General features: G+C 42.3%; 1 protein-coding gene across 1 annotated transcript; it reads left to right on the top strand.

Moving 5' to 3' along the window:
• Positions 1 to 3,783: 3,783 nt before the first annotated feature.
• On the top strand, positions 3,784 to 22,177 carry LOC308145348 (uncharacterized protein; the record flags this gene model as incomplete). The annotated part of the gene is made up of 14 exons (XM_080516742.1): positions 3,784 to 3,935; positions 5,893 to 7,978; positions 8,301 to 8,400; positions 9,482 to 9,559; positions 9,826 to 9,930; positions 10,655 to 10,787; positions 11,823 to 11,937; positions 15,187 to 15,311; positions 16,193 to 16,273; positions 17,352 to 19,437; positions 19,760 to 19,859; positions 20,948 to 21,025; positions 21,292 to 21,396; positions 22,037 to 22,177. The coding sequence occupies exons 1-14, from the start codon at positions 3,896 to 3,898 to the stop codon at positions 22,175 to 22,177; spliced, it is 5,373 nt and encodes a 1,790-aa protein (XP_080372868.1). The 5' UTR covers positions 3,784 to 3,895.
• Positions 22,178 to 22,983: the final 806 nt, after the last annotated feature.

Raw genomic sequence — 22,983 nt, 5'->3', positions numbered from 1 at the left:
ATTAAATATGTTTGCATTTTGTTCCACACTCTATCCAACCCATACTGCGCTCCAGTATTTCCATGTCATGCTGCTTCATATTTTTAAGTTCTGAAGAATCTTGATAAAGTTGTGAGTAATGGTGGAAATAGTACCAGAAATTGTTCCTCAAGTACATTGCTTACATTTTGTTCAATCAAGTACAAAGTCTAAACGTTTTTCTGAAAAAGTGTTTGTCTCTTTTTCGTCCATCTTGAGGTTAAAATCCTCATTCAGTTTAATCGACCGTATTAATTCAGACATCCAAGGCACACAATCAAATATACAAAATGGCAACAAATGCAGATAAAACTGAATTCTGACTGCAACAAAAAAACATTTTGGCTGCAGTAATTCAGATTAAAGGGCTTTAATACAAGCCCAGATTGATTCAGATTGTTTTCACACTCACAGTCACAATTTATGATTTTAGTGGGTGTAAATTGTACTGAAGCTTCATCAAAACTGTGCTTTAGAAAGAATCAAAATGTGGCTTAATCACAGTGACATGAGTGTTTGTAATGTTTACTTTCCAAGTCTGATTGTCTAGTGAATGTGAATTCGCATTCACATTATATTAATGATAAGGATTTCCATGATGATTGTTGGAGAAATTAAAAAATAAACAGATAATACTGATAACTAGAAAATATGAAAAATAAAGAGTAAATGTACAAAAACAATAAGAAAATATTTTTGGAACTTAAATCTATCTTAAAATCTGTTTATTTCAGCAGCAGCTGAACAATCTTGCTTAATTAGTGCAGAATGACATTTAACGCTTCATACACATACAACAGGTTTGTCATAAATTCTGCTTATAGGGTATTAATAGATGTAAAGATAGAAGTGATAGTGAGAAGGGATTTAATTTTCTACCTTGTTTTTGAGCTTGTATAAGTGAAGGAATATGAGCAAAATTAAAATATATATATATAAAATGATTGAACGAGTGCAAAACAGTAGTTAAAGACAAAATTCAGCATAAAAGCAAGCTTTCAGCCTCATGTTAAAAGAAGTCAGAGTTCAGGACCTACAGGTTTCTGGGAGCTTGCTCGAAATACGTGCTGCATAAAAACTGAAAGCAGTTTCTGCAGCTTTGTTTCTGATCCGTGAGGTTTGGGTGGTTCACGATCTAACAGAAGATCCTGAGTGCAGCGGTGTCAGACACGTTTTAGTTCAGGGGACCTGTAACATAGTGCCATTATAACCTTTAAATTGCCCGTCTTCAGGTATTCAGGAAGTTTGTTCCACAGGTGAGGAGGTAGGAACTAAAAGCTGCTTCACCTTGTTTGTTTCTGACTGTAGGAACACTGAGTGAACCTCTTCCAGAGAACCACAGGGGTCGGGACGTTTGATGTCAAAGGTTTGATATTCTACAAGTCAAGCTGAGATGCATTTAGGCCCGAGCCCATTCAGAGCTTCATAGACAAGAAGGAAGATTTTGAAGTCAATCCTTTAATACGCAGGCCACTAATGCAGTTAAATGCAAATAAAAAAAAAACAAACAATTGTTCCTATAACTGTTGAGTTTTTACGAACTCCCCCTCTGAGGTTAGTTTGATAGCAATGAGCTTTCATGGCAGCATCACTGACATCTCAGCTCGGGTCCATGTTCTGTCAGGTCTGCTAGTCTGAGGGGGGAAAAAATATCTGTTTTCTTTGAAATTCTTTTAATTTATTGGTGATTTTCTAGATCAGACCCTCTTGTTAACCCACAGGCGTGATGTTCGACACCCCTATTCTAAACAGTTCAGGGTTTTGTAAGCCACAGTGACAGGAAAAAGGTGTGAAAACCGTTAAAAAATGTTTTTCCTAAGCATCATTCCAGAGGAAAAGAAATGTAGTGAGATACGGATGAGTGATGCTGTCAATCATCCATTCAACTGGAACAATACATTTTAATTGTAGGGTTTTTTCAGGGTTTGACGTCACTATCCTTTAGTATTTTCTTTGGCACGTTTTCTTTCCGCGTACTTCCTAGCCCTCATAATTCATCTTTGTTTGAGCAGTTTAATTGGAATTTCTCCGTCCCTCCTGGATGCAAAAGCACAATGTGTTGATTTAACACCTGCTGCATCCTGCTAGGAACTGTACCCTAATGTCGAGGCTGAACGGTCAGGGTCACTTGTCTCCATTAGGAGAAACCTTCACTGGATAATGGAAATGTTGATGATACGAGAAGAAGCGCTGCGATATAAGAACGTGGATCATAGAAGCACATGAGTATGACAGTAAAAGCATGAATGCAAAAGACATGAACTTGTTGGCGCAGTGGAACAGACAAAATAAATTCAACTAGTTAATCAAATCTGTTCAAACTCTTACATGAGTCTAAACAAAAAAGAGACTTCAAATGTTTCTGTGTGTCTTAATGGAACTGTGTGTCTCTTCTTTGCTTTACAGCCTGAAAAATCTGTTTCCAGGTGAAATGTTTCAACCAAATGTTATTTATTTTCATGTTTTATTTTCATGTCCCACAAAACTGGCATCATAATGACGTAGTTCTGTTTTCTTTAGACAAAAAGCTGTGAGGGTCCTGTTAAGGTGTTTGCTTACATTTCTCTCGTAAGCTCTTATTCTGAAATACAGTTATCATCAGTCCAATAACACATGAGGAAAATCGTGATATTTTGTCCTTGTCCTGTTGAGTCATACTCCTATCCACTTTGTGAAATAATGTGAAGGGATTGAGTCAATACAGATGCTTTTTCCTCATTAATCTTGGGCCTAAATTTGGTTGTCATTTCTAATTTAATAGACGTGTGCATCACGTTCAAATGGAGGACCTGTGTTTATGTGCAGGGCCTCAGCCACATCGTATTTCAGGCTCTTACTGCAATCAGTGATCTAAACAAGCCGAGTGAAGGGCCTGGGCCACTTCACCGACCCTCCAATATGTGTAAATAGCTTTGTCGACCATAAAGAGCTCTCAATGATGGGCCATCAGGCAGCTATTGTAAGGCTGTTGCTATTTTTAAATCTCTTTCTTTCTTTCTCTCTCTTTTTTTTTTTAGCTCAACTCTGACACAAGGACCGCTGAGCCATTCTGTGCAAGGGGAAAGAGGAAGAGACATAAATAGGGGCCGAACAGGGGAATTAAAAAAATAAAAGCGTTTGGTCATGCGAAGCCTGTCTACGTGTTCAAGTATGTTGTGACAGGCGGTCTGCTGCCACAGAACGCCTGAATGATGGGCGTCGAGCAGAGATGCTGCATGGGCTCAGCATCACCAGAGCGTCAACACACCTGATTGTACTGATTAGCTTGTTGTCAGCCTATCTGCAGCACTTCACCACGACACCTTCACTCATTTCAGGGAAACATTGAAAACATGCAGGACCGTTGGCCTTCCGGGACCGGGAGCAAAGACCACTCCGATTCAGAGGATCATTTCTCCTTTCACTCAACCATCAAAAGAAGCTCATTTGCATTTTAGAACCCTGAGATAATTACCTTAAATCATCTCCATGCTCTCGAGCCCTGCCGCTCGCATGCACCCAATAATCAACAGGTGGTTTCCAATAACCGTGTGTCTTCAAGTAAAGCAGAGTCATGGCAGGGATGGGCCGCCTGAAACTGCTGAGGCTGCCAAATATTCATCCTCCCTCCCCACACGAGACACTGCCGACCTGGTGGCCAATCACAGTGTGACTCGAACAGGCTGCAGCTCATAAAAACACACGGAATGGGAGGCTGCACACTTTTCAAAAACCACTCTCGCATGTCACAGCCTCGAGCAGCGGCACACCACGCCACCTCATCACCGCGCAGACGTGTCCTTGCCCTTCTCTAATCTTCCTTCCCTGTCAAGATTTGTGTGTTTGAGTCCTGAAAGAGTTTCTCTGTTGGCTGTGTGTTTTGCCCACATCTGCCAGCATGAGCCTTCTCCAAGCTGTGTTGCTGTTTGTGGCAGTAGGTGAGTACTTCTTCAGTCCTATTTAATATTTCAGTTAAGCCACAAAGACATTTTGAATGATTTGATGTTTAAAACCACGTGATCCAGGGATCTTACTGGTTTTCTCTTCACGGAAGACAGGAATTTTTAACATGCGAAATACATTTTGGCACATTGCCAGCATTGACTAGGTAAAATTGCTGTTCATTCTTTGTACTGCTTATCTTGATCTGCAAACAAATGGCACCATACTTTTGAGAAAGAGTTTGACTTTATAGTGATGAATTGGGTATGCTTCATCTCTTCACACTTAAAAAAAGCCTCAAATTAAACGCCTGTTTCTGGTGTTTGTCTGCAAAGTATCAGTGCGCTCCAGATTGCACAAGAAATCCACTCCCACCTGGAGGAGGTAGGCCAAGGAGGTGTTGGTCAGAAATATTCATGTCTCCTAAATTGTTTTACCTTTTCTTTCATTGACATAATTCACCTTAACCTTGTTCATTCGACTTTGTATATCTGATCAGAGCTTTTATGTCAATCACACATGCTTGAATCCACACATGGTCAAATAAATAAACAATTCTTTAAGGATCTACTCTTGAAAATTAATTTAAAATCATTGTGCATGTCTTCCACCACAAGTATATCTGGTTCTCCAATCCTGGTGACATTGTTTTAGTTCAGTCACTTTAAAACAGGTGTTCAGTTTTAGTCCTGCAGGTTCTGTATCTGGATTACAATGCGGAGGGAACTCCTGACAGAACAACCATTATTGTGGGACAAGATGCTGGAATGGATTGTGCTAATTGAATTGTGAACTTGCACTATCTCAATGAACTTTCTTGACTTAAGTTTGTTTAGTTTTTTCAAACGGAGTACTTGAAATGCTCCATGAGCAACTTTTTATTTTATGACGGATACATGAGATGTTTACTGTTAAAGTTATGCAGTGAGCACGGACTTTCTCCAGAAATTCTTCCTTTTTCAATTGTATGTTGACAGTCAGGTTTAACAATTGGCAAAAAGTCGGTTGACACCCATCATAAGAGTGAATCATAAAAGATGATTGAGATGCTGTAGGTTTTGATCAAGGTGTATTCTAACAAGAGGGCTGATTTTTTTATTTTTTTTTATTTTATTTTTTTTTATTATTTTTAAGTTTAATCTTTAAACAACTTCTGAATTCAACTGGGAAAACATGGAATCGGTAATGTAGTTCTACAAATGGTGACTGCAGCCTTTTGGGAGTTTATATATTTTTTAATTTAGCTTTTTCCCCCCCCGCTCCATTATCATGGGAGTATGATCAAAGACATTGCCACTATATGCTCACTGCAAATTAGTGAGTAATTTAAAGTGTTGTGGCAATAAGTCATAATGTGTAGCATCAAAACTACGAAGTGACGCACAAACACTCTAATTAGGATTAATCAGAGTAATGCAAGAATCTTTGCATGTGCCTCACATGAAAATCCTAATAGAAACACTTGATCCTGGGAGGCTTTCTAGTTTTATAAAGTGGTTAAAGCTTGACAATGAGGGGGGATGAATCTTCCTCGGAGAAGAGTAAACTGGCGCGGTGCAGTTACAAGCTGAACTCGACAAAAGGAAGTGAAGATGAGAAATGCAGCATATTTTATGTGGTGTGTGATATGTGAAATACAGAATGACGAGGGAAAAAATTGATGCATATTATAGAATTGGGTAGCACATGACAAATGTTTTGGAGTTTTTAATCTTTCTGAGCAAAAATATTCCACAGTCAAATTTCCCTATTTAGATTTTTGGTAGCTTAAGGTAAAGATCGGACTCTGTGCTTCCATTTTTCTAAGTGATACAAATGTAAAGTATTTCTACTGCAGACTTAGGGAGACATCAGACACTTGTGAAACATCAATCATTGAAGTTTTACATTAATTTCTTGTGCTTTGCTTGTAATGGTTAATTGTTATCAATGGTTCCTTGTCATTCTTTACAGATTCCATCAGCTCTGCTCGGTTCATGGCCCCTCTCAACATGGGTGGAGTCATGGGCCAGGTGGAGTTTAACTCCACCTCGAGGATGGCCATGGTCAATGTGTCAGGTGTTGGATCCTGCGATTCAGTCGACGCTTATCTCACAGAGTTCCCCGTCATGTTCGGCCATTTTGCTGATCCCTGCTCTGAAGCGAATATCGGCCCCAGTGTCTTCAACTTCACAGTAAACCCTGCTTCAAATGCTGAGATCGACGTGTCGCAAGTCTTCCAGGAAAGGTCAAACCTCTGTGACCTTTCTCTGGTATTGCACACATGTAGTGGCAGTAAAGTTTGCACAGTTGTCAGTAAAGGTCTGACGCCCTTGACTAAACAAGCCCGATTCACCAAGTACATTGCAGGAAATGTTTATTTCCGATTTAACAGGGACAACACCGACCCAAGAGCTCTAACAGATCTGATGACTATCGGTCAGGTCAATGCCTCCCAAAGAAACATCACTCTCTTTGGTTCCCCAAGTAGTGCCACAAGTTGTACCATGCTGCTTGCAAGCCCAATAGATGCTGCAGATTTGACCGAACTTGGAGTTGCAAACGTTGGTACACCATTACAACTTAAAAAATCCCGTCTCAATGTCACCAGCGACATTTCCTCAATTCGGTTTCTTCTCTACCGCATGGGGTCAGATTACAAGTGTGCTAGAATTTATGACGTAGCGGAGAAAAAGGTCAGTGCAGTTATGAACATGAATGGGAACCAAGGACATATTAGCTTTGTTCAGGCTTCCCCATTTGATTTGACAGAGCTGAGAGTAAATTTGACAAATCTACGGAGTAGAGTTACCACTTACCATGTTCATCACTTCCCTGTCCCTCCAGTTGGGGCGAGTGGTTCAAGTCGGTGTTCCAACGATAATCTCGCTGGCCACTGGAATCCATTCGGAGTCAACACAAGTAGCCCAACGTACCCAACTACGCCTGGATCCACACATGACATGTATGAGATCGGTGACCTTAGTTCCAAGCATGGGTCCCTAGAAGATCAGGATGCAGTGCAGACAACCTTCACAGATCACAATCTCCCTCTGTTTGGCCAGAACAGCATTGTCGGCCGCTCTGTTGTAATTCACCTGCAGGATGGCACAAGGGATGCTTGCACCAGCATCGGTTACCCGGGTGACGTGGTCGTTGGCAAAGCCACATTTCGGAGAAATGTGGTTGGTGAGGTCTGGTTCACACAGCTGGTGGACAACCCTCTGTCTGATGTGGCCATCTTTATGGACGTGTCGTACAGTACTGCCTCAATAACGCCCACCAGAAACCACAACTGGCATGTTCACACTTACCCTATTATGTCCGAGAGGGACGACGATGACATGCGCTGCAGCACAGTAGGAGGTCACTGGAACCCCTTCAGTATTGACACTAGTGACAGCAGCTATGCACTTCATTGTGCGCCATCTCGTCCCATATCCTGTGAGGTGGGAGACCTTTCCAGCAAACATGGCACGCTTGATCTTGGCACCAACATAGGAGGGGTGGCCGCAAAATATTTCTTCACTGATGTCACCTCCTGGTTGTCTATGTCGGGTATTATTGGTCGCTCTGTCGTCATTCATGCCGCAGACAGAGGAGGACCAAGGATCGCATGTGCCAATATTACAATGATGAGGGTACCCAGGGCTCAGATGGGCAGTTGGCGTGGCCCTGAAATGACAAGTGGCCAAATCAGATTTTCCCAAGCAGTTCCACAAGGCCCAACCACTTTGAATGTGTCCCTGAGGAACCTGAGCTCATTAGCTGGAGGTTACCATGTCCATGTATTGCCTCTCAGATCTGGTGGCATAGACCCCTGCTCTGCTGCAAACATTCTAGGCCACTACAACCCCCTAGGCTTCAACGTATCAAACTCCCCAGCGCCTGGAATGGGCACTGTTGACCAATATGAGATTGGGGACATAAGTGGGAAGTTTGGTACGCTCGCCAATCAAAATGACTTCAATGCCATCTACATGGATCCTGACATGCCGTTGACTGGACCCTTCAGTGTCGTGGGGCGATCAGTTGTGGTTCACTACACCAATGGATCAAGGTGAGAATAAGTTTACCATTGTGGTTTTAGAGGAACAACTTAGACAAATGATGGAACTGAAACAAGGACCAAAACAAAATGATTCATGAGAAGGTTGACCATATGTTGTATTTCATGAAGTAATTGGTAATCCTCCTTCACTGATCCTTTTGGTGCACATTACCAGAAACTGGGAATTTCAATCTGCATGAATAATATGCTGCATTAACTTGACCGAAATGGAAATGGTCCTCAAATTGGCACAATTCCAAATGTTTCACCACCAACAATATCACAGAAATGGTCGTTGCCAAAGTGTATTTCAAGCTGTGTTTCACTGCAGATTGAGGTGCGCTAATGTCTCTGCGGTTCGTGATCCAGAGGGACAAATGGTTATGGCAAAGGCTTCCTTCAATACCACGGTGTCTGGTACAGTGAGACTGGTGAGAATCAAACTCTTCCAAACATTTCTCAATTATGTCAGATGATTTAACTCTTGATGGGTCCGGTAAAGATGTGTGGTCACTGCTTTCATGTCTGCCAAATAAAACAAACACTTTTTTAGCTATCCGTTAAAGTATAAATTGCTAAAAATTGTTTTTAACAAACTTGCATTTGGGACTTTTAGAGCCAAAGTATTTAGGAGTAGTCCTTGAATTATTCTTTCACAAGTTTTTGAAAACTATATTTTATATTGACTGCTCATCTTTTGTCTTTTGGTCCGAGCACATGTAGGATATCACTGCTTTCTACACCTCACTTCTACATTACTTTGGACAAAATACAGCTTTATATCAAATGTATAAACATTTGAAAAGGAACATTCCATGATATGTCACGTTTTGTAAACGGCTGTTGTCATTGTCTGCGTTGTGTCTCTCATATTTATCTTCAGGTAGCAAATGTCAGAAAATGCGTTGTGAAACCAAATATCCCAGGTTCTTGACTTGGCAGAGCTACATCTCAAACCTGGCTAACTGTGAAAAGTAGATTTCATAAGTATTGTCAAAACTGCAATACTGGTGTGAAATGATGCAGATATCAACATTTCCAGAGTCGAGGTGTTCACTGGTAGAGATGGAGCACTTGTGGTGTTTCTGGCTTGCTCACCAGGAGCCCAGCTGCCACAAAAACATGACGGTGTACTTCTGCTGAGCTGCTCAGATGGTGAATTCATTAATGACTACTTGCAATAGCGAGCTGTGGAGGAAAAGATCAGGAGCTTATCTGAGCATCCATCTGCTGTCTCGGGATACACGGAGAATCCTGAACCAGGAACGTCGCTCACAGTACAGCAGTTTCTGTCAGCTGCCCTCCAAAGCCCCCATACTGAGCCCTGCGCTGCCTCTATGGCTCCAAAAGAGACATTGAGAAGGAAACTGTCTAATCAATGAACAAAATAGTCTGTAGAGATCATAATTTTTTTCCTTGTTTCAGCAAAAGATGATGCTCTTCCAGTTGAATGTGAAAATGTATTGAATGCATTTAATAAGTTTTTTTTTTTTCTAATTCCCGTCACTCCAGATTCAGCAAGTGTTTCCTGATGGAAGCAGCAGTGATACGACATTGGAGGTGGATCTTCAAGCGGTTTCAAATCGAACTGTGAGTACTCTTGATGCATTGCATGAATCCTTAAGTGTCTTATAACTGATGGCCTTAAGGTTTCAGGACCAGTGGTGTCATGATGAAATCTATTCAGTTCTATAGTGACTAAACAACAAAACTGAACATGTGCAATTGTATGAAACATGATGATACACAGCCACAAAGATGGTGGTTCCACGTGGAAACGATGACATGTTATTGCATTTACATTGCATATGTATTGGATCAAACGACGAAATGTTGGATTTGACCCCTTTTTGCAGACATCTCAGGTCCAGATGCTGATCATGATGTACCGGATAAACGCCAGCAACAGCCAGTGCACTGGTCTGGGGGGCACATACAATCCCTTCAACATGAACTCAATGGTAAGGGCAAACTGAAAGTTATTTCTTTGATTCAATAATACAGTGGATTTCGACAATCCACAGAAATGAGAATCCCTGAGAAAGTCATGGAAAAGATCAGTCACATTGTAAGTGAATATAGGAAGTGGAACATCTGCAGCATGGTGTTGCTCTTTATGGTAGTTGTATATATTTTTTTTAATTATTTCCTTTATTCATATTTGATTTTGCTTTAATCAAATTCTTCTTGGATTATCGACTTTCACTGAAACCAGGAAACCTGCAAAGCCAAATGTGTTTATTTTTTTTCAGCTTGCATTTTCATTTGAGGGAATGTTGCATCTGCTTCATTAGACTCAGCTCTTGATCATATAACATAAAAAAATGATTGCCGTCGTATATAAAATTCAAAAATGTATTTCCAAGATGTGCGATATGAGGAAAAACGACGATCTAGGACAGCATGCAGCCTGTCGGCCATACAAGGAAACTTCCTCCTTCCTGAGGGATTATGGTGCATTACCTATGAACAATTCAAATGTGTCAATCCTATCCTCTTTCTAGTTATCTCATTTAAATTCTTTAAACAGCAGCCTCCAGAGATTATGTTAGTTTCAAATATTTACAAGAGAAGTTCTGTATAGGACTCTGAAGCGAGTAACCTTTTTTCCTTTGAGCTCCACTATGGTGGCAAACGATGTGATTTTTGTGGTTTATGTGTGATGTGCCTCATTTCTTCTGTCAGGCTCCCAGCTGCTCATTGCAGAACCCGCTGAGCTGTGTTGTCGGGGAAATATCTGCACGACATGGAAACATTAGCCTGACCCAGAGACAACACCTCACTGACAGCAACATCCAACTCGCTGGAGACTTCACAGGTGAAAGGAGAGATTTGTAAATAAATTGGTAAATCGATACTCTAATGATACAGCCAACTCTGAGACTTCACATCACATGAAAAACCCGTAACATTGTTTTTTGTGTGGCTGGGGGGGTGACTGATTTGCATGATGGAGAAAGAAGAGACTGTTGGCTGCCAGTGTCTGGCTCATGTTCTGCTTCACTTGCATAACAATTGGTGACAAGCTGAGCTGTTCACGCCTGCCATTTGGCTGCACCTTGGACCTGGAAGAAATAACAGCCAAAAGGCAAGGCGCTGGACTTTGCAGTGTTAACAGCTTCAACCATGAAAAATTGGGAAAGACAAACCTTTTACAATACAATAGCTCCCTCTGCTGGTAACACGAATAACTACAACCGGCTGTGGTGGGAGGTCACGTGACAAGTGAAAATGCAGGAGGTCCCTGCATTGTAGCCAATTAGCTGGATTGACAGCTACGGGTTACAAACTATACACAGAGGGCTCTTAACAGATGGTTGACGAGGTGAAACTGAAGGAAAATGCCCGAATGGCAACATACAAATTTTACAGAAAGGAAAATCACTGCACGAGGCCTAGCTCGGTAGGAAAAGCCCAAGCTAACATTTAGCAATGCTAAACAGATGAGAAACACTACCAATTTAGCTTAAGCAAATGCAAACAAATACCCATCCTTACTTGTAGAGACGCACACAGAACAGTTGTAATGCCGTATCAAGTCCGTGCAGATAACGTACACTACAGGCAAATAGTCTCGGACTGAATGCTACCAGTGTATAGCGAGCCTGAGCCAACTTGTCATTGGCTGAGAGTCCAGGTCAAGCGAGGTGTCTTCCGAAGGGGGGAGAGAGAGAGTCACAAAAAAAGTGTCAGATCCTTAGCGGGCAGAAGGGTGCATTTTTTACCCCGGTGAAAGGAGAGATTGGTAAATTGATAAGCTGCTGATCCAACTTCATGAGTACACTCTCTAATTGAGTTTATTTTCTGTGAATGTGTCGAAGCCATTGAGTCTCATTTCTCCGGGTGTTCTCAGTGGTGCACAGGTCTCTGGTGTTGATGGACGGAGGAACCATCCTCTCCTGTGCTGACATCATCCCAGAGTCTCCCTCGGGAGAGCTGATCTTTCCCAACGTGGCCAACTTCAACCGGTGAGCGCCACAAACCAGACTGAATGACTTCTCACTAGGGAAGAAAAATTGTTTTATCTGTCGGGACTTTTAAACATCCTGAGGCAAAAAGTGAAAGACTTTCGGGAGTATTGTAACTTGTATGTACAGTGGTGCTAAAGTCGATACGTTACTTATTTGGAATCAACTGGTAACTGGCAGGCATGAGCAGAAGGTTCTCGGGTATCGGGTGGAGTCAGACTGACTTGAACCGAGACTCTCAACTCTCATGTACAGGCCTGGGTTCTCCGAGTTGATGCCTTAAGATACAAGATTATAGCGTTCATCTTCCTCCATTACTACTTCAACTGTAATTCTATCTTGGGTGTTCAACATGCCACAAACAACCACATAACCAATTGTTTTAAAGGGCAGTTGTAAAAATACCATTACAGGTGTCAGAGAAAAAAGGAAGTGTGCATATTGAGTGCTCCGTGAAACTCAATATGATGTAAAAATACCTTGAGGATATATTTGCCGAAAATACTTGCAAGAAGTATGAATGAGACTTTACAAAGTTAAAGGGAACAATTAAATTTAACTTCAGAATTAAAACATAGTGGTCTAAACTGTACACAAGGGAAATGTAGTAATTATCCCTGCTGATCCATTTTCCCATGGCGGTGCTCAAGTAGGGGTCACGAGCGTGTGCGTATATACGCATAAAACAAATGCACTCTAATTGGTAATGCAAGAGTGTTCAGTGTGGATACACCTGCTTATCATTGTCAATTAAATTTTGTTTGCATTTACTCGTGTGTGTGTTTGTCAATGTGAAGAAAAAACACATTTGGAGTTAATTGGAGGTTCTAAATTGCCCATAATTGTGTGCGCGTGGTGACCTGCCCAAGGTGTAGTCTGTCCACGCTCATTGTCGGCTGATTTCCAAGGCAGTGATTTGAATGAAAAGGTTTAAAGGATGGATGGAAAGATCTAACTTGCTGAGCAGGTAATTTTCTTTCTCAGTTTGGTTATTGTTTCAAAACTATTCTTGAGAAAACCTTTTGACTGAATCACTGTAGTGAGAGAACCTCCACCGGCCAAACCTTCAAGCTCGAAAGGAAATTCCATATTTAGCCACAGAGCATCTATATAGCAACATATTGCATCTTTTGTTGTTGTTCATGTGGAGTGTGTCGTAAAGGTGGTGCCTCATGGAAAATCTACTCGAAAATACATCCATTAAAATAAATGGGTGTTCTCGTTAATATGATTTAATTGATCATTCTTTAAGCACCAACCATGTAAACTGAGAAATACTATGAACAAGTTCACAAAGTGTGACTGGGATGATTGCTGGAAACACTTCAAAAACCCAATTTAAGCCAAGAAACGTATCTGACATTTGGTCCTGAAATCGACTTTAATGCCGCGTCTTTTGCCAAGTTTCAGTTTTCAGATTAAAACATTTGTCGAATATTCATGTAAGAGGATTATTGAAATTTAGAAACTGCTGTATTTATAATTATTGTGCATGTGTTCGGGACTTGAAGTGATCATGCTAATGTGGGACGAGTGTCGGTATGACGATGGATCCGCACCATGGACGAGGACACGCCATGCATTTAAGAGTGTGCCATTAAATGGCAATGAATGGCTCTGTCAAACCAAATCGCTTCAGTGAGCAACTCGTTGAGGCCCGAGTCCATTAATTGAACCCTTTTGTTAACACTTGGTAATAAACCGTCTCTCTCTGTTGCTCAATCAGGTAGCAGTTAGCCACTCCGCTATATATGCTAATACTAAATCTCAGATGTTGAAGCCCATAAATCAACAATGCATTACTTGAATAGGAGCCCTATGAACATTAACTTGTTTAATTCATGTTTATTTGGGGAGGTGTCTGTAATGAGTCAACAGTTTGTTGGACTGACTTGCACAGTCCTGACGTATCACAACATTATGAGCAACTCTACTTCAGGCATTCACACCTTCAAAAGCCACCAAAAATAGGTCACTGCTGTGAGTCACCGCTGGCAACTCTTACCTGTCCAGGTTGCCAAGGCATCCAGCGTAGCTTTTGTGGAAATCAAACACGCGGATCAAAAGGTCCATTGTGATTGAATAGAACCTTAATGCACCGGACAAGAAAGATTATAAGATTTAGATCAGACAAGAGTTAAGTAACTGCAACGACATTAAAGAGGCAACTGTTGACTGTTTAAATTTCCAGGGAATTATAAAGCGGAATGTATCCTAGTTTCCTACAGCACATTCAGAGGCTTTGGTTAGTTGAATTAAAGTAAGCCTAGTATTTGGAGCAGTCAGATGTGTGAGGTGGCATTGTCCCACAAAAATCACAATTCCAACCATCCAGTGGCAGTTCTCATGACCTTAAGTTATGGCCAAATTATCTACCCATCACCGACCTCAAGGCAGGAAAAAGACAGACAAAAAACGGCTCATTCATGATGGCCTGCTTTGGGTCATTGGCAGATCTCTTCCTCATACTGACTGCGGGCAAAGCAAGGCGTCGTCTTGTGTAGGTCAGTGACCTGCCAATTCAAAGTGGTCGGGTTGGATTCAGGTCAATGTGTGATTATAGTTTTTACCACCTTCACACATGTGTTTAGACCATTAGTTTTTATGTCTCTAATTACAGATTTGGCGTGCGCATTTTCTACTAGCCACTGTCACGGTTGTTGGTAATTTATGCAAAACGTTGGAGCACAACTGGCTTTTCATGTGGACTGGAGGAGGATCCTGGTGTTTGTGCCAGTGTGAGCATATGGGATGGGTTGCTGAAGCCATATGTGCTGCCAGGTTCAGGCTCATCATTCATTTTGATGATGTACAACTTATGAAGCCCATTCAAGTTAATCCAGTGGTACTGGATCCCCATCGGGGGAATGGTGCTATATAAATGAAAGTGCCTTACATTTGTAAAATAAGACTTTGTGAGAACTACCACAAGAGGCGACATGAGTCCCTGATGTGATGTGAAAAACATCAGGAAGTCCACGATTAAACCAGAAACTATTTGATGTGAGATCTTGGGTTACTTTGTGGTTAATGCTCTGGAGGAGATGCTCCTCCTGCTCCTACACCTGGAGAACCCCCAACGAGAATATGCAAACTCCATATAGACCGGTTCCAAATTGAAACTTGCTGTGAAAGCAGCATTGCAAAGCACTACTCCACCATGCCTGAAACATGAGTGTTATTTAGTACGGGCACTGAACTTCAACATCATATGACAAGAGATTTGATGCTTTATCTCTTCATGCACAGGTACACCTTCCGCATGAGGGTTGCAGATATCCTGAGCATTGGAACGGACCAAGTCACCATCCTGCCCCCCTCGCCCATGTCTGCCGCTGAGGGAAGGTGTCAGCAAGTAAACTACATGATCTCTGGTAAGAAGCTGTCTGGGCTGGTTGTGCCAGCATTTCCACATGCCAGCGAGGAAACTAAAGTGGAGAAAGCAAAACAGGATTGAGCACTCTGTGAGTTGCAGTTGAGCTTCTTGGCAGAGGTGTTGCTGCATTATGACTTTAATTATGGCCATTGTGACTGGGGAAATAAGAAATCACACCCTGCCAAAAAATACAACAAAGCAATAGTCATTCCACGCTTAAGTGGTTTGGCCTTGAAAGCATGGAGTGGTTCTCCTCCACCCTTTTATTCATAGGTTATCAAATATGGGGATGGGTCATAGTTCTGGGTGATTAACAAATATTCTTTTCTCAAAACGAGGACTTGGTCGTTTCAGAAAAATCGACTTGCATTATGACAATTGACACAAAGGTGGACTGAGACAGACTGGGGCTGCATTCAAAGGGGGCCAAAGTGACTCCTTTGTAGTGTCCAACACACAAAGATTTTCTGACTCTCATTATCAGGCTCCTTTTTATCAGACGGTGTCTCTGTCTCATTTTCTGTCCCTTCCTCTGGTCCCGGGGGGGGGGGGACTGGAGTATCTGTGAAGAGGTTTCACACACTATGGCACAGGACGGGCATTTATACACCTAGAAGTCTCCCTCAAGATGAAGGGTTAATGCAATAGTTTCCCAGAAGGCCCCTTTATTGTGATTATGCATATTTTAATGAAATGTTAATATACTCTATAATCTTGGACTTCTTGACTGATTAACACACAGAGTTGCATTCTGACTTAATTCCCATAATTAATTCAGAAACAAAATCAGCCTCAGCTATCAAAGCATATCTGGCCCAAGGTTGCACATTGTGTGGTTTTGTATTGTGAATAAGCATTGTGCTACTGTTTATTTTAAAGGGAACATGAGCGCTGCCTTGATGGACTCTGTCCAAAACAGCCCTCAGTTGGGGACCTTCACTGGATCTTCTGAATGTAGAGGTACGTGTTGGGCTTTAAATTTAATTTGTGTGCACAATGAGGATGATTGCGTTCACGTGTGAAGAAAGTCTGTTCCTTTTGGAACGTCAGCTATCAAGAATGAACAATCAGTGTTTTGGCGTTACTGAATGAATCCCTTTTATATTTGCAAATATGACTTGTTGAAATGCTGCCAATTTAATAAAGACCATATGAAAATCACACGAGCCAAAACAAAGCTTTAAAAGCTCCAGAAATTGGAACCAACTCGAGTCTTTTCAAAAAGTGTAAACGAAGGCAACCCCACTATATCGGGAGTTCAAAGAAAGCTTTCGGGGTCATGCACTACTTTCTTTCATAGTATCACAAACATGTGCTCTCCTTTGATATACAACAGCTGCGGGGAGTGCAGCCATAGGTGTACCTCGAGGTTTTCTCCTGTTCTGGATGTTTGCTGCCGCCTTCCTGCTGCCAACGATTACTTCATAACAGTGAAACATTCAACTGAGATCCAGAGAATACAGATCCTTGTATTGTAAAATTGTGGCTGATTATGATGAACGTGGTCCACCAAGAAGTACGAGGGTCACCAAATAAATTCTTACTGCTGTTGTCTGTCACAACAATGCCACCAGTCACAGTTTAGACTTTTTTTTTTTTTTTTTAATGAGTAGGGTTAGGAAAAGAGTAAACTGGCGCGGTGCAGTTACAAGCTGAACTCGACAAAAGGAAGTGAAGATGAGAAATGCAGCATCTTTTATGTGGTGTGTGATATGTGAAATACAGAATGACGAGGGAAAAAATTGATGCATATTATAGAATTGGGTAGCACATGACAAATGTTTTGGAGTTTTTAATCTTTCTGAGCAAAAATATTCCACAGTCAAATTTCCCTATTTAGATTTTTGGTAGCTTAAGGTAAAGATCGGACTCTGTGCTTCCATTTTTCTAAGTGATACAAATGTAAAGTATTTCTACTGCAGACTTAGGGAGACATCAGACACTTGTGAAACATCAATCATTGAAGTTTTACATTAATTTCTTGTGCTTTGCTTGTAATGGTTAATTGTTATCAATGGTTCCTTGTCATTCTTTACAGATTCCATCAGCTCTGCTCGGTTCATGGCCCCTCTCAACATGGGTGGAGTCATGGGCCAGGTGGAGTTTAACTCCATCTCGAGGATGGCCATGGTCAATGTGTCAGGTGTTGGATCCTGCGATTCAGTCGACGCTTATCTCACAGAGTTCCCCGTCATGTTCGGCCATTTTGCTGATCCCTGCTCTGAAGCGAATATCGGCCCCAGTGTCTTCAACTTCACAGTAAACCCTGCTTCAAATGCTGAGATCGACGTGTCGCAAGTCTTCCAGGAAAGGTCAAACCTCTGTGACCTTTCTCTGGTATTGCACACATGTAGTGGCAGTAAAGTTTGCACAGTTGTCAGTAAAGGTCTGACGCCCTTGACTAAACAAGCCCGATTCACCAAGTACATTGCAGGAAATGTTTATTTCCGATTTAACAGGGACAACACCGACCCAAGAGCTCTAACAGATCTGATGACTATCGGTCAGGTCAATGCCTCCCAAAGAAACATCACTCTCTTTGGTTCCCCAAGTAGTGCCACAAGTTGTACCATGCTGCTTGCAAGCCCAATAGATGCTGCAGATTTGACCGAACTTGGAGTTGCAAACGTTGGTACACCATTACAACTTAAAAAATCCCGTCTCAATGTCACCAGCGACATTTCCTCAATTCGGTTTCTTCTCTACCGCATGGGGTCAGATTACAAGTGTGCTAGAATTTATGACGTAGCGGAGAAAAAGGTCAGTGCAGTTATGAACATGAATGGGAACCAAGGACATATTAGCTTTGTTCAGGCTTCCCCATTTGATTTGACAGAGCTGAGAGTAAACTTGACAAATCTACGGAGTAGAGTTACCACTTACCATGTTCATCACTTCCCTGTCCCTCCAGTTGGGGCGAGTGGTTCAAGTCGGTGTTCCAACGATAATCTCGCTGGCCACTGGAATCCATTCGGAGTCAACACAAGTAGCCCAACGTACCCAACTACGCCTGGATCCACACATGACATGTATGAGATCGGTGACCTTAGTTCCAAGCATGGGTCCCTAGAAGATCAGGATGCAGTGCAGACAACCTTCACAGATCACAATCTCCCTCTGTTTGGCCAGAACAGCATTGTCGGCCGCTCTGTTGTAATTCACCTGCAGGATGGCACAAGGGATGCTTGCACCAGCATCGGTTACCCGGGTGACGTGGTCGTTGGCAAAGCCACATTTCGGAGAGATGTGGTTGGTGAAGTCTGGTTCACACAGCTGGTGGACAAACCTTTGTCTGATGTGGCCATCTTTATGGACGTGTCGTACAGTACTGCCTCAATAACGCCCACCAGAAACCACAACTGGCATGTTCACACTTACCCTATTATGTCCGAGAGGGACGACGATGACATGCGCTGCAGCACAGTAGGAGGTCACTGGAACCCCTTCAGTATTAACACTAGTGACAGCAGCTATGCACTTCATTGTGCGCCATCTCGTCCCATATCCTGTGAGGTGGGAGACCTTTCCAGCAAACATGGCACGCTTGATCTTGGCACCAACATAGGAGGGGTGGCCGCAAAATATTTCTTCACTGATGTCACCTCCTGGTTGTCTATGTCGGGTATTATTGGTCGCTCTGTCGTCATTCATGCCGCAGACAGAGGAGGACCAAGGATCGCATGTGCCAATATTACAATGATGAGGGTACCCAGGGCTCAGATGGGCAGTTGGCGTGGCCCTGAAATGACAAGTGGCCAAATCAGATTTTCCCAAGCAGTTCCACAAGGCCCAACCACTTTGAATGTGTCCCTGAGGAACCTGAGCTCATTAGCTGGAGGTTACCATGTCCATGTATTGCCTCTCAGATCTGGTGGCATAGACCCCTGCTCTGCTGCAAACATTCTAGGCCACTACAACCCCCTAGGCTTCAACATATCAAACTCCCCAGCGCCTGGAATGGGCACTGTTGACCAATATGAGATTGGGGACATAAGTGGGAAGTTTGGTACGCTCGCCAATCAAAATGACTTCAATGCCATCTACATGGATCCTGACATGCCGTTGACTGGACCCTTCAGTGTCGTGGGGCGATCAGTTGTGGTTCACTACACCAATGGATCAAGGTGAGAATAAGTTTACCATTGTGGTTTTAGAGGAACAACTTAGACAAATGATGGAACTGAAACAAGGACCAAAACAAAATGATTCATGAGAAGGTTGACCATATGTTGTATTTCATGAAGTAATTGGTAATCCTCCTTCACTGATCCTTTTGGTGCACATTACCAGAAACTGGGAATTTCAATCTGCATGAATAATATGCTGCATTAACTTGACCGAAATGGAAATGGTCCTCAAATTGGCACAATTCCAAATGTTTCACCACCAACAATATCACAGAAATGGTCGTTGCCAAAGTGTATTTCAAGCTGTGCTTCACTGCAGATTGAGGTGCGCTAATGTCTCTGCGGTTCGTGATCCAGAGGGACAAATGGTTATGGCAAAGGCTTCCTTCAATACCACGGTGTCTGGTACAGTGAGACTGGTGAGAATCAAACTCTTCCAAACATTTCTCAATTATGTCAGATGATTTAACTCTTGATGGGTCCGGTAAAGATGTGTGGTCACTGCTTTCATGTCTGCCAAATAAAACAAACACTTTTTTAGCTATCCGTTAAAGTATAAATTGCTAAAAATTGTTTTTAACAAACTTGCATTTGGGACTTTTAGAGCCAAAGTATTTAGGAGTAGTCCTTGAATTATTCTTTCACAAGTTTTTGAAAACTATATTTTATATTGACTGCTCATCTTTTGTCTTTTGGTCCGAGCACATGTAGGATATCACTGCTTTCTACACCTCACTTCTACATTACTTTGGACAAAATACAGCTTTATATCAAATGTATAAACATTTGAAAAGGAACATTCCATGATATGTCACGTTTTGTAAATGGCTGTTGTCATTGTCTGCGTTGTGTCTCTCATATTTATCTTCAGGTAGCAAATGTCAGAAAATGCGTTGTGAAACCAAATATCCCAGGTTCTTGACTTGGCAGAGCTACATCTCAAACCTGGCTAACTGTGAAAAGTAGATTTCATAAGTGTTGTCAAAACTGCAATACTGGTGTGAAATGATGCAGATATCAACATTTCCAGAGTCGAGGTGTTCGCTGGTAGAGATGGAGCACTTGTGGTGTTTCTGGCTTACTCACCAGGAGCCCAGCTGCCACAAAAACATGACGCTGTACTTCTGCTGAGCTGCTCAGATGGTGAATTCATTAATGACTACTTGCAATAGCGAGCTGTGGAGGAAAAGATCAGGAGCTTATCTGAGCATCCATCTGCTGTCTCGGGATACACGGAGAATCCTGAACCAGGAACGTCGCTCACAGTACAGCAGTTTCTGTCAGCTGCCCTCCAAAGCCCCCATACTGAGCCCTGCGCTGCCTCTATGGCTCCAAAAGAGACATTGAGAAGGAAACTGTCTAATCAATGAACAAAATAGTCTGTAGAGATAATAATTTTTTTCCTTGTTTCAGCAAAAGATGATGCTCTTCCAGTTGAATGTGAAAATGTATTGAATAAATTTAATAATGTAATTTTTTTTTCTTTTTCTAATTCCCGTCACTCCAGATTCAACAAGTGTTTCCTGATGGAAGCAGCAGTGATACGACATTGGAGATGGATCTTCAAACGGTCTCAAATCGAACTGTGAGTACTCTTGATGCATTGCATGAATCCTTAAGTGTCTTATAACTGATGGCCTTAAGGTTTCAGGACCAGTGGTGTCATGATGAAATCTATTCAGTTCTATAGTGACTAAACAACAAAACTGAACATGTGCAATTGTATGAAACATGATGATACACAGCCACGAAGATGGTGGTTCCACGTGGAAACGATGACATGTTATTGCATTTACATTGCATATGTATTGGATCAAATGACGAAATGTTGGATTTGACCCCTTTTTGCAGACATCTCAGGTCCAGATGCTGATCATGATGTACCGGATAAACGCCAGCAACAGCCAGTGCACTGGTCTGGGGGGCACATACAATCCCTTCAACATGACCTCAATGGTAAGGGCAAACTGCAAGTTATTTCTTTGATTCAATAATACAGTGGATTTTGACAATCCACAGAAATGAGAATCCCTGAGAAAAAGTAGTAATGGAAAAAACTAGTCATATTGGAAGTGGAACATCTGCAGCATGGTGTTGCTCTTTATGGTAGTGGTATATATTTTTTTAATTATTTCCTTTATTCATACTTGATTTTGCTTTAATCAAATTCTTCTTGGATTATCGACTTTCACTGAAACCAGTAAACATGCAAAGCCAAATGTGTTTATTTTGTTTCAGCTTGCATTTTCATTTGAGGGAATGTTGCATCTGCTTCATTAGACTCAGCTCTTGATCATATAACATGGAAAGTTATTGTCGTCGTATATAAAATTCAAAAATGTATTTCCAAGATGTGCGATATGAGGGAAAAACGACGATCTAGGACAGCATGCAGCCTGTCGGCCATACAAGGAAACTTCCTCCTTAAATTCTTTAAACACCAGCCTCCAGAGGTTATGTTGGTTTCAAACATTTACAAGAGAAGTTCTGTATAGGACTCTGAAGCGAGTAACCTTTTTTCCTTTGAGCTCCACTATGGTGGCAAACGATGTGATTTTTGTGGTTTATGTGTGATGTGCCTCATTTCTTCTTTCAGGCTCCCAGCTGCTCATTGCAGAACCCGCTGAGCTGTGTTGTCGGGGAAATATCTGCACGACATGGAAACATTAGCCTGACCCAGAGACAACACCTCACTGACAGCAACATCCAACTCGCTGGAGACTTCACAGGTGTGTAGCTTAAGCAAATACAAACAAATACTCATCCTTACTTGTAGAGACGCACACAAAACACAACAGTTGTAATGCCGTATCAAGTCCACGTGGATAACGTACACTACAGGCAAATAGTCTCAGACTGAATGTTATCCGTGTCTAGCGAGCCTGAGCCAACTTGTGATTGGCTGAGAGTCCAGGTGAAGCGAGGCGCCTTCCAAAGGGGAGAGAGAGAGAGTCACAAAAAAAGTGTCTGATGCTTAGCGGCCACAAGGGTGCCTTTTTTACACAGGTGAAAGGAGAGGATTTTCAGCATTCCACTTCTGTCGGGTCTGAAGGCTGGGCAAGTAGAAACGGATGAAATGCTTCCAGAAGTGGTCGGCCAACAGCTGACTATGGCGCCAACGCCTACCACACAGGAGCTCGGAGTCAGGATACACCACCTGCAGGAGAGAGGCATCTGGCCGACGGATGAGCAATGAGTTGGGGGTTATTAGATCAGGGTCTGCGATGTCTGCGGCTGTGTAGCCTAATGGTTTGGAGTTGAGAATCCCCTCAATTAGCAGGCCGGGGGACTTGGTGGCCTGCTCTGGTGGCCTGCTCTGGCGCAAGGTCAGCACCTCCTCTGTCACGAGCTGAGCTCCAAGGGTCACTTGCAGGACTTGTTTGACCGAGCGTATCTCACGCTCCCAGCAGCCGCCAAAGTGGGGGGCGTTGGGTGGATTGAACTTCCAGTCGATCTGCTGAGAGGCGAGCAGGGATTTGAATATCTGGAACAAGGTCAGCGAATTCTTCCCGCAGCTCTCGATCGCCACCTCTGAAGTTAGTT

Source organism: Blennius ocellaris (assembly GCF_963422515.1).
Source record: "Blennius ocellaris genome assembly, chromosome: 3".
Lineage (NCBI taxonomy): Eukaryota > Metazoa > Chordata > Actinopteri > Blenniiformes > Blenniidae > Blennius > Blennius ocellaris.
This window is presented reverse-complemented; position numbering and strand designations above follow the sequence as displayed.